This window comes from Rattus norvegicus, chromosome 3, assembly GCF_036323735.1.
Source record: "Rattus norvegicus strain BN/NHsdMcwi chromosome 3, GRCr8, whole genome shotgun sequence".
Classification (NCBI taxonomy): domain Eukaryota; kingdom Metazoa; phylum Chordata; class Mammalia; order Rodentia; family Muridae; genus Rattus; species Rattus norvegicus.
The window spans coordinates 36,072,270-36,084,284 of record NC_086021.1 but is presented as its reverse complement, the minus strand read 5'-3'; the positions used below and the strand labels follow the sequence as shown (position 1 = coordinate 36,084,284).

The following is a 12,015-nucleotide window of genomic DNA, read 5'->3' as shown; positions in this document are numbered from 1 at the left end:
AGGTAGAATCAAGAGAACAAGGGAAGGAAGGAAGAGGGAGGAAGGAAGGGAAGGAGGGAGGAAGGAAGAAGAAGGGAGGGAGGGAAGAAGGAGGTGGGAGGAAGGAAGGAAGGAAAGAAGGAAAGAGACCGACTGGACGAGAGGTGGAGGCAGGGGGATGAGAAGTTCAAAGTCATCTTTGGTGACATAGGGAGTTTGAGGCTACCTGGCCTTTAGGGATTCAGTTTCAGAGAGAGAGGGTTCATGGGAGAGCTGGCAGGATCCTGGGGGAAGAATCAGCAGGCTGAAGGTGGCTGTGTGCCTTGTACCTGGAACAGCCAGGGTCCTGAGCTAGGCCATCTCCCCTCCCACCCTTAATTCTGACCTTTTAGTTTTTCCAGACCCAGCTCTCTGCCCCAGTTCATACTGGCTCGGTTCCACTGGTCACTCTGCCCCCTGGTTTTCAGAGTCTAGAATATCCTGCCTGTCCAGCTCCTCTGAGATTCTGTTTTTCCTGACTAAAAATTCTTGGGGGCTCTGTCTACACCCAATAATCACCAGAGACTCAAGGGTGCCTTTGATTTATACATGAGTTTGTTTGTTTTAAGTCAAAGGCCTTGAGTGTATCCTTTGGCTTGCTTGCCTCAAACTCCCAATGCAGACCAGGCTCATCTGGCCTTGAAGTCACAGAGATCCTTTGCCTCTGCACAGAGTGTTGGGCTTAAAGGTGGGAGCCACCACATACAGCTTTCAAGGAGACCTTTCAAGCTAACGTGTTTAGTTGGAAGGTTGGTTCTTTGTACTGTTGGAAATAGAATTTGGGGCCTCCCACGTGCTAGACAAACCCTCCACCATGGAGCTCTATTCCTCAGTTCTTGGATACCTTTTAAGGTCACAGAGGGTAGAAGGGGTGGATCCCCTAGGTCTGAGCTACAAGGGGCTGGAAGGGTGGGGAGGTCCCTGGTACCTCAAGAGTGACAGGCTCTGGTGGCCACATTGTCCCCACAGCTTGGCTCAGCTTCACTTCCTGTTCTTTCATCATCCAGGGACCTGAGGGGACAGATTGTAGCGCTGTAGTCTTTCTGACATGGGAGAGGGGGAAGGCTGCATCCTAGGTGTGGGGGGATGTGAGGCTATAGCCTACTTATCAGGTTAAAATCCCCCTCTAAGCTTTCCCTCCTGGCTAACCACCCTAGAGCTAAGCAGCAGTGGAAGGGGGAGGTCAGGAGCAGCAAACAGATCAATAAGCCTTTTTAGTCCTGTGCAGGGCCAGAGGACTTCAGTCCAGCCTTAGGTCAGATGTTCAGATGCGGATTCTGAGGAAGCCACCTGGCGGGGAGGGAAGCACAATATAGCATCTGGGATCCATCCATCGCAACCTTTCAATGAATGTTAGCCAGGCCCCAGAGAGGAAAGGGCTTTTTCTTCAGCCCTAGGCTGGAATCAGCTGGGGAGAGAAAGTCCTAAGGCTGGGGCACTAGGTTCTCCTGCTCAAGGCTATGGCCAGAGACAGGGGGATGCCTTTTCTTTTCTTTTTTCTTTTTTTTTTTTTTTTTTTTTGGTTCTTTTTTTCGGAGCTGGGGACCAAACCCAGGGGATGCCTTTTCAAGGGAGGATAACTTAAGGAGAAGGTGGAACCTTGCTTCTGTCCAAAGTAACTGGAGTACACTGGGCAGTATGGACACACACACACACACACACACACACACACACACACACACACCCCTACTTTTCCCAAGGGGCTGGTGCTCCCCCTTATCCTACGATGACAACAAGGTTGCAAGTCCTTGCCTTTGAAAGTGGCTGTATTCTAAGGACCGTGTGGCACAGGAGAGGGGTTGTCCCTGAGAGTTCAACTGCTGCCCTGTCTGCTCCTGTAAATGTCAGCATGGTCATGGGAAAGCAAAGGGGCTCAAGGGATTGGGCACCTCCAGGCTAATCTTCTGGCTGCCTCACCCTGTGCCAGGACCAAGTCCAAGCTTGGCAGGCTTGGAACAGGGTGTCCCATTCTTTCCTGTCTAAAACATTCACTCTCCCCCGTCCTCACCTCTCCAGACAAGGAAGCTACACAGGGTCTGGTACAGTGAGACAGTTCTGGTTTTCAGCAGGTGTAGGTGTGGGGCGGGGGAGGGGGGCCTTCACCACACTCGATGTCTTGTTTCTCATTCACTAGGACTCCTAGAGGGTTGTGGGGGCGGGGTGGGGGTGGGAGGAAGACTGTCCAGATCTGAGCTGCTGACCCCACAGGCAGTGCCCTTGTGCCTGCCAGAATCCAGGGCTCTGGGAATGTCCCTTCAGCTCCCCCGTTCCCCCACCCCCCTGCAGCCCTTCCTTTTGCTCAACCTTGCACAGTTCCTGGGGGAGAGAGGGACAGAAATCTTGCCAAGTATTTCAACAGGATGTGCTGGCAATTACCTCATGGCTTCCTGGACTTGGTAAAGGATGGACTACCCCACCCTACAAGGGGGGTTGGCAGCCAGGTAGGCCCATAAAGAGGCCCCCTGAGGAGTCCTCCTCATTCTCTGCTCTTCCTCCTCCGGCACACATCGGACCTAGTAGCTGCTGAAACCATGGGCCTGGGTGTCCTGTGTCTGGCCCTTGTCCTGCTTGGGGTCCTGCAGAGCCAGGCCCAGGACTCAACTCAGAACTTGATCCCTGCCCCACCTCTGATCAGTGTGCCCCTGCAGCCAGGCTTCTGGACCGAACGGGTAGGACTCTGAAGGGCGACTGCAGGAGGGGCCAGGGGAAACAGGGAGCGGATGGGAGGAGAAACCAAAGGTTTGGAGGGCAGCGCTGGGTAGGATGGCTAGGATTCTGGGACACCAGGGTCCGGGCTTCCGCTCACCATCACTCTGTGTCCGAGGGGATGCCACTGCGTCTCGTTCTGCTCAGACAGTCACTCTGACAGGGCCTCACAGGTCTATACCTCCTCTCCCTTAGTCTCCATTGTTCCTGTCAGGTAGGAATCTTTTCAGTCACTCCACACTGAGGAGGAAATGACAGTTCAGCAACCCCTCACCCAAGACCACCCCTTCCTGACAACTCGGGGCTAACTCGGCCTAGGATCCTGTCTAGCCTTGGAAGAGGCTAACACCTGCCAGTATCTCCAGACAGACTGAGCCTGGGGCCCTCCTGCCCTCCAGCTGGGGTGCCTGAAGGTGCCAAGAGGAACAGCAGGAGGATCGGCCTGTGAGGCCACCCCTGGCTCCATCTCTCCTTTCTTGCAGTTCCAGGGCAGGTGGTTCGTTGTCGGCCTGGCAGGCAATGCGGTCCAGAAAGAAAGACAAAGCCGCTTTACCATGTACAGCACCATCTATGAGCTACAGGAAGACAATAGCTACAACGTCACTTCCATCCTCGTCAGGTGAAACCCTGTTACAGCCCAGAACCGGGTCATTTCTTGCACTTTCCTTCTCCCATTCCTGTCTTCTGTCAAAGGGGGGGATGGACACACCATCCACAGAAAACAAGAGGGAGACACTAGGAAGATGGCTCAGTCCACCGAGCGTGTGTCACGTAAGCAGGAGACTCTGAGTTCGACCTCCCTGTGTAAGCATAGAGAAACCGGGTTTGGCATCCTAGCCCTGGGGAGGAGGGGTCAGGAGCCCTAGGACTCGATGGGCAGTTAATCTAACCCAATCATTGAGCTCACCTTGTCTCAAAAACAAGGAAGGGCTGGGGAGATTGCTCAAGTGGTTAAGAGCTACTCATGTCCACCTGAGTTAGGGTTGACAGGCAGTGAGCAGAATAGCCTCTGGGCATCTCGCGCTGTGCCAAGGTGGCTCCGTTAGAGCAAGGGAGAGCAGAAAGATTAGTGAAGAGGAGGGCAGGCAGGGGTGTGGGGGGGCACGCCTGCCTTCGAGATGATACTGCCTCAGGCAGCTGGGTGGGCTGGATTTGGAGCAGACTATCTGTAGAGCAAAGGGCAGATGAACCCCAAGTTTGAGGAGCTCAGCTATGCGGGGCGGGGGATTGAATGGACAGGACTCGGGGAAACTTCACATTTGGTCAAAGGGTTAAGGGCATAGTGCTTAGCTTGAAGCAGGCTGGCGGCTCAGGATTAGCTGCCAAGAGAGAAGCAGAGAAAAAGAGTAGGATGTCTGGGGCCTGGATTATTGTATATGGGAAGAGAAGCACCAGGAGGATGGTCAGGGGTTGCTGGGAGAAGGGTGTCAGCAGGATCAGGCGGGGCTGACTCAGAGGGGGAAGGCCTAGGTGCATCTAAGATGGGCGGGGCCTCCTGCCAGGGTTGGTGGCTGGCTTTTATGGGTTAGAGGAATAGGGGTGGGCAACATCGGAACACTAGCCCCATCTGCTCAAGTTTAAAGGACATTCCAGCCTATGTCATATCCCTACTCACTCTGGTCAAATCCCACAGGGGCCAGGGCTGTCGCTACTGGATCAGAACATTCGTTCCAAGCTCCAGGCCTGGCCAGTTCACCCTGGGGAATATTCACAGTGAGTCCTGAGTCTGGTGGGGTCCTTGTCCCTCCACCCATATTTTATTATTGGGAAAGTCACTCTGAAAGCTGGGGAGAACTTCTCATCCTCTTAGCTTGGGCAGACAAAACCCATCCTTTGCTCTTCGTGCCTTCAGGCTACCCTCAGATACAGAGCTACGATGTGCAAGTGGCCGACACTGACTACGACCAGTTTGCCATGGTATTTTTCCAGAAGACCTCTGAAAACAAACAGTACTTCAAAGTCACCCTGTACGGTGAGTTCTTGCCTGACCCTTCGGGACTCAACTTCAGGTCATACCCAGGGTTGGGAATCCCAAGTCTCAGTTTCGGCCCCTTCAAGGAGTGGCCTCTCTGCAGACCTCCACAGATAACAAGTCTGAGGGTTCGTTTGTTAGTTCAGTCATACTTATGGAGTGTCCTGCGGCTGCTCTCTGGCAATCTTGGTTGCAGGAAGAACCAAGGGGCTGTCCGATGAACTGAAGGAGCGATTCGTCAGCTTTGCCAAGTCTCTGGGCCTCAAGGATAACAACATCGTTTTCTCTGTTCCCACCGGTAATGGCCAGTTGGGGAGACAGGGAAGGGACACAGGGACTGTCTTGTATTGACCTACCAGGGGAAGGGAAGACTTAATCCCCTGCTCTAACCATTGGGATCCATTTTGAGGTCTGGGAGACTCGGTGACACCTCAGGGTCTATCAAGTCCTCAGGGGTCTCAGCCCTGAGTTTTCCTTCTGGCAACTGACCCAGGATTTGCCCAGATGAAGATCGCATGTTCAAGTCCAAGCTTCCCCTGACTTGCTGCCCCAAGCCATCTACCTCTTCCTATAGCTAAAGGCTATTTCCTTTCCAAACCCTGAACCTTGCTGTCCCGGGCCCCTCTCCATCCCATAACTTGAGGGACATCTTGCTTTCAAGTAGCCTGGGTAGAAGACTCCAGGCTACACAGAGCCACCATCTGAGAGGCTAACCAAGGCTCAGAGGGGAAACCTGGTAGAGAGTCTGGTATACTTGCTCTGTATAGCCGCCCCTCCCCCACAGCAGCCCTTCCTGCCTCTCTGTCACACTGTCTGCTGCCCCAATCATGAAAGAAGGTCCAGGCAGCCAGAGATCACCCACATGTTCTCTGCTCTGTTCTGATGAATTTCCTCTTCTACAGACCAATGCATTGACAACTGAACAGACGGTGAGCGTGGCTGACTGGGATGTGCAGTGGCCTGATGGTTCAGGTCCCACCTGTCTGTCTGCCGCTCCATCTTTCCTGTTGCCAGAGAATCACCTGGCTGCCCCACCAGCCATGATTCCACCAAGCATCTGATCCCTCTTATTTGATCAGCTCTCCCCATCCACCTGTGTTAACGCTGCCCCACCAACGGGCTCCCCCTTTCTGCTGAATAAACACATGTCCCCAGTTCTCTGAGTCTGTACTGCTTAACCCCATAACAATCCCCATAACAAAAGGGCATAGGGTGGGCTCACACCAATAGCATTCCAGCTCAGTGGTAGGGCCACAGAGAGAAGGCTCAGGGAAGAGAAGGCCCCAGAACTCCAGCCTGCCATATGCTCTCTCATATGGCCATCAACTTCCCCAAGTCCCTTCCATATAGAACTGACTTGGTGCCTCTAGTCAAGCCCTGAGCTCACCCTCCAGGGCTATACAAGCTTCTCCATGCCCTTGCTTCCAAGGGCTACCTTGCACTTGACCACTTGCCACAGGTCCCAAAGCTGTAGCCCCTCTAGGACTGGGAAGTTGGAAGAACCTGGAGGGGATATAAGGTACAGCCATTCCAACTGGTCTGGATCCGTGGTTGCTGGGAGCCTTCGGCCAGGGCAGGAGGGTGCACAGATGTGGATAGAGGTTAGGCCTGTGTCATACTTGACAAGGCGCCATCCCCCACTGGTGACAGCTGTGGCCCCACCACATTAACCACAGGAAAAGTAACCACAGGAAAACCCTCCCATTTCTATCCCCTACCCCAGTAATTGTCACCAGGACCCCTGGGGTTCCAAAGGAGCCTGACTTTCTCACCTTGCACACAAATGCTGCCCCCTTCACCTTGCCTTGGTGGTGAGCAATCCCATCTTCTGTCCTGCAGAGGGCAGGACAGACCTGAGACCCAGATTGCCAGAATGTTGAAATCTGTGATGGACTTCAAGAAGAGATCGATCGGGTTGACTCAGGCTGAGCTGTCAGTGGGGGTGGAGGCTATGTCTAGGGCCAGGAAGGTCCCGGGCTGAGAGTTAGATCTAAGGCTTAGGTTAAAGGCTAGCCAGGAAAGGAAGCAACACACCACATGCTTCACTCCTGGGCTCCAATCTGAGCAGTCGATTTCTTTCGAGTCAGAGTCCTACTGTGTGTCCCTGACTGGTCTGAAACTCTGAATGTAGAGCAGACTGGCCTCGAACTCATAGAGATTTCCCTGACTCTGTTTCCCAAGTGCTGTGTGCCATAACCCTCAGATTTCTATTTATTTAATTTTATACAGATGTCTTGCCTTCCTTCGTATGTATGCAAACCACATATACGCAGTTCTTATAGAGGCCAGGAAAAGGAGTCAGGTCGCCTGGAGCTGAAGTTACAGATAGTTGTGAGCCACTATATGGGTGCTGGGAATTCAAACCAGATCTTTTTTTTTTATTAATTTATTTATTAAATATAAGTACACTGTCGATGTCTTCAGACACACCAGAAGAGGGCATCCAATTTCATTACAGTTGGTTGTGAGCCACCATGTGGTTGCTGGGATTTGAACTCAGGACCTCTGGAAGTCAGTCAGTGTTCTTTTTTTTTTTTTTTTTTTTTGGTTCTTTTTTTTCGGAGCTGGGGACCGAACCCAGGGCCTTGCGCTTCCTAGGTAAGCGCTCTACCACTGAGCTAAATCCCCAGCCCCGTCAGTCAGTGTTCTTAACCACTGAGCCACCTGTCCAGCCCTGAACCCAGATCCTTTAGAACAATGCTCTTAACTGCGGAACCAACTCTCCAGCTTTATTTATTTGTTTGTTTGTTTTTCCTGTCTGCATAAAAGTATGTGCACAAATGTTAAGAGTCTGAGAAGAGCAGAGACAATGGGTTTCCCCAGCTATAGGTGGGCGTGAACTGCCCGATGTGGGTGGGGTTTGAATTGGGGTTCAGCAAAAGGGGTGTGTGCTCTTAATGGCTGCGCTATCTCTCTAGCCTCGGTCCAGTTTTTTCACTGGACCAGGGAAGTCAGCTTCCCATAGCCTCTTGCGGCTGTTGAGCTCTTCAAATCAAACTCTGCTGGCACACACGGGGCTTTCTTCCCTCTTGGCTAATGCAGATATGAGCTTCCCAGCCGCATTGTAGCAACACATTGCTACAATTAGCATGCACTCTCTTCTAGCTCCTAAGCCCACCCTTGCATTAATTTCCTGGTGTCCACGGGGTTGTGCTTCCTCTGGGGTTTGAGGAAGAATCCACTTCCCTTCCTCTCCCAGCTTTACTGAAGCCTCTGTGCTGAGAACAGCCTGCACTCTGGAATAGCCACCGTGACATGATGCCACGGGGGGGGGGGGGGGGGTGTCACCTGGCCATTACAGCTCTAGGAGTCCTGGTAAGTGAGTGTTCCTGAGACACTACCCTGACCCTGAGCTGGATCCCGATTACTCTTCTGGGTCCCATCCACAAGTGGTTCTGGATGTTGACTTTGTGTAGGTCTCTCTCTCTCTCTTTTTTTTTTTTTTTGGTTCTTTTTTTTTTCGGAGCTGGGGACCGAACCCAAGGCCTTGCGCTTCCTAGGTAAGCGCTCTACCACTGAGCTAAATCCCCAGCCCCCTCTCTCTTTTTTAAAAATATTTATTTATTTATTTATTATGTATAGGTCATACAGCTTTCTGCCTGCATGTACGCCTGCATGCCAGAAGAGAACCAGATCTCATTACAGATGGTTGTGAGCCACAATGGGTTGCTGGGAATTGAACTCAGGGCCTCTGGAAGAGCAGACAGTGCTCTTAACCTCTGAGCCATCTCTCCAGCCCCGTGTAGGTCTCTTTTCCCTTCCCAGTGTGCATGGCATGGGGGAACGTGAATGCTGGAGGTCTTTATCATGAAGTCTTCCGTGATGGACTGCCACAAGCAAGGATACTTAGCACACAGACCTTCCACAGACCCCAGGCGCACCTACAGAGCACACCAAGTCTTTTCTGTACTGGGAACCAGACACACAACCCTTCACGCTCCTTCCCAACCCATGTCATATTTATTGGCGTGAATCAAACAGATTGGCTTTATTTACGTCTACTGTCCTGGTATGGAATCTGATCTCACCCGAAAGTGTAGCCTTTGAGAACCCTAAGAGAAGAGATGAGGCCAAGATTGGCCAAGATAGGACAGGGGTTGTGGGTCATCTCGGCAGCACCAGGGGGAGGTGGGAAGATGGCAGATTCCTGGTGACTGGGGAGGAGAAGTTCTGATTCCGACCATGCAGAGAGAAGGAAGCAGCAGGATGGAGTCTCGTACATATCCCAAGCTCTAGGGGGCTAAGGTCTCTACTGCCTGACCTTCTGTACGTCCTCGGGCTCCGCTGACCGCGGGTCACTGCGGCCTGGAGAGGGGCGGGGCTCAGAAGCCAGAGAAGGAGGAGCCTGAGAGCGGACGGGGCGGAGCCATGTTTGTGGGCGTGATAGAGCGCCGAAGCAGGGAGGGGGCGGAGCTCAAAGGGCGTGGTAGCGCGGAGGCCTAGGGGCTGGGCTTTGGGCGGGGCTCAGGGCGGCCTGAGTGCGCTGCTGCGTTCCACTCTTCCGGCCCGGTGTTCCATCAGCTGCTTGCACCTTCCGCCCAGCGCCGGCTTTCCGCGCGACGATCGCCGAGTTCCATCTTCGCGTGGCCTCTGCGGCGCCCGAGCCCGCAATGTCGGGCCCCAACGGGGACCTAGGCATGCCGGTGGATGCGGGCACGGAAGGCGAGAATGACAGCTTCGGGGAAGCAGGTGACCTGGGAGGAGAGGGGTTGTTGCTAAGGCGACCTTTACTCTGCGGGGAGTACTGGCCTTAAGATCTGGAATCGGGCGGGGACGGGGGGCGTGGGAGGGCCTGAGGAGTTGGGCTCTGGAGTTGTCCCCACAGCCACCTCGGAGGCGATGGCGAGCAATAGCAAACAGATCCCTGAGCGCTGCAGTACTGGAGAACTGTCGCTAACCAACCCTGGTGTCTGAAACTGAGGCAGCTTCAGAGCACCTTGTCAGTTTGGGATTTGCTTCAGCCACTTTCCTCGCTAAGAGGGGGCGGTCATGCATGGCTCTGCAGGTGTTGGCCGGGTGGGCTCCCCACTATGCTGAGTCAGCACCCCAGCCATCTGGCTTTGCTGGTGACCTCCTTACTGAGTACTGTGCTTGGGTGCACAACACTGCCCAAGGACCTCAGGGGACGCATCGGCCCACAGACAGCTTTTGCACGTTTGGGAACCTCAGTTTTCCCATCTGCAATATTGGGCACATTGGTGTCTTCTGTATTGAAGTGTGTCAGAATTTAAGGGAAAATGGGATAGAAATGGTTAGCTTCTAAGATTCCAGAGTACAAGTTCCTTCTGAAAGCCGGTTCTTGTTTGTTTGTTTTGAGTGTTGTCAAGTCTGGTGCCTTACCTAGAGGGCAGGACTTGATTACTGTGCAATAAGGATGGGGTATGCTTTTGTTTTCTTATAAAAACTTTATTAAGCTGTAGGTAACACACTAGATTGTACCATTTAAACTGTACAGTTCTGCAGTTTCATATATTCACAGCATAGTCCTTGTCACAACAGGTTCAGAATATTTTTGTCACCTGGGTTCTGCCCTTAATAGAGGTTGTCGTCCATTTGGAGGCATAGTGGGCACTGTTGGACAATAGTGACTGCTGGCAGCCACAGTGAGCATCATGAGGGGACTAGGTGAGGTGGTGGCATAATTGAATGACATTGGGGTGGGGAAGAGGCTGTCCCAGGACTGGAGCAAGGGCTAGGAAGTACCCAGGACGTAGGTGGAGCCTGCAGACATCACCTCTCCTAGCCCTTCTGCTGGCCTGCCAGGATGGATGGGAACAGCTAGCTACCCATTAAGTGCTTGGTGTGGCCTGACCCCGACTGAGCTCTCAGTGTACTGCAATTGCAGAGTCCCCTACCCCACTCTAATAAGGAGTGCTGGGCTAGAGCAGACCTGGGACTCATGTAAGGGTCTCTGACCCTAGGTCTGAGTTTTGACCCTGTCACCAGATGGAATGAAGATGGACTAGCAGCTTGAGAGGCTCTAGGCTGTGTGAAGGATGCCCTCTGTGGGTCATGGGAACTGTCCCTGAGAGGCAGCACATACACACTCATGCTCCAGTCGCCCTCCCTGGCCTCTTCCTTAAAACCACCAGCTCCTTCCCTTTGTTCCCAAGTTGGCAGCTGGGTGTTTCTGAGTCATGGGCTGGCTCGGAAGTGGGTCCCGCAGTGGGCACGGACCCAGACCTTGGATCCTAAGGAGACACAACATTGCTAAGAGGCAGGTCAAAGAAGCTGTAGAGGACGGAGACAGGAAGACTTCTCAGAGGAGGGAAGACATGGAGGAGGAGGTATTTTGAGTAGGTCCTTGAAGGATTGTTGTGGCTGATGAAGTAGATGGTAGACAGTTAAGCAAAAGCAGGGACTGGAAAGCCAGAGCTTCATTCATTCATGCATTCACTCATTCATTCATTCAGTGCTTATTTGTGTCATCGAGGGCACTGGGGAGATAGAGAACACAAGACCCGTCACCTCCCCTAGAGCTTGATAGTTGAGTGTGAGCAGAGGGTGAGCTCAGACCAGCACACTACAGCAGTCATTTCTGAAGGGTTGCTGTGGAGAGGGGGAGGCTGGAGAACCAGGACAGAGTCTGATGTAGTACCGGACCCAGGGAGCCTCCCCTTGGTGACAGCTAAATTGAAATAAGCGGTGGTCATCCCAGAGGGAATGACAAGGGTGCCACCCAGTGCCTTCTAGGCAGGTCACCGGTCTATTCAAAGGGCCTGAATCGGACAAGGCAGGTGAGAGGAGCAGAAGGCTTTGAGCTGTATCTGTCAGCTCTAAGGAGACACAAGACCTTCTCTCTATCTTTTCCCTTCCTCCCAGAGTATGCTGCCATCAACTCCATGTTGGATCAGATCAACTCTTGTCTGGACCACCTGGAGGAGAAGAACGACCACCTCCATGCCCGCCTCCAGGAGCTGCTGGAGTCCAATCGGCAGACACGCCTGGAATTCCAGCAACAGCTTGGGGAGGCCCCTGGTGATGCCAGCCCCTAGGTGCCGGGAGCCCCCAACCAGGCCCCACCCTTACCTCTCTAGGCCATGTTCTGGCCTGGCTAGATACTACTTGGCTTAGACACCATCTCAGGTACTGGCCTCCAGATCCCCTGGTGGGTCTACCAGCCTGGACCAGTCCCCACTCACTGCCCATCACTCTTCCTGGAGTCAGGTGCAGTCCTACAGTTCACCCACTTGTCTGCCTTCCCAGCTCCTGGTCTCTCTCCCCTCCACCCAGATTGAGTGTCATATTAAAGAGGTCTCCCACACCACTGCCCCCTTCTTCTCTTTGTGCCCGGACAAGGACCCCAGTTGCCACTGGAG

At 53.2% G+C, this 12,015-nt stretch overlaps 2 protein-coding genes across 4 annotated transcripts; both read left to right on the top strand.

The window, feature by feature from the left end:
- Nucleotides 1–2,433: 2,433 nt before the first annotated feature.
- Nucleotides 2,434–5,853, top strand: Lcn2 (lipocalin 2). Of its 3 annotated transcripts, NM_130741.1 has the most exon segments (6): nucleotides 2,505–2,687; nucleotides 3,207–3,343; nucleotides 4,358–4,437; nucleotides 4,577–4,696; nucleotides 4,893–4,994; nucleotides 5,599–5,850. In NM_130741.1, coding segments are annotated over 6 exon segments (597 nt in total). In that variant the 5' UTR covers nucleotides 2,505–2,549; the 3' UTR covers nucleotides 5,619–5,850.
- Nucleotides 5,854–9,214: 3,361 nt separating this feature from the next.
- Bbln (bublin coiled coil protein) lies at nucleotides 9,215–11,960 on the top strand. The gene is made up of 2 exons (NM_001399481.1): nucleotides 9,215–9,385; nucleotides 11,519–11,960. The coding sequence occupies exons 1-2, from the start codon at nucleotides 9,307–9,309 to the stop codon at nucleotides 11,689–11,691; spliced, it is 252 nt and encodes an 83-aa protein (NP_001386410.1). The 5' UTR covers nucleotides 9,215–9,306; the 3' UTR covers nucleotides 11,692–11,960.
- The last annotated feature ends 55 nt before the right edge of the window (nucleotides 11,961–12,015 follow it).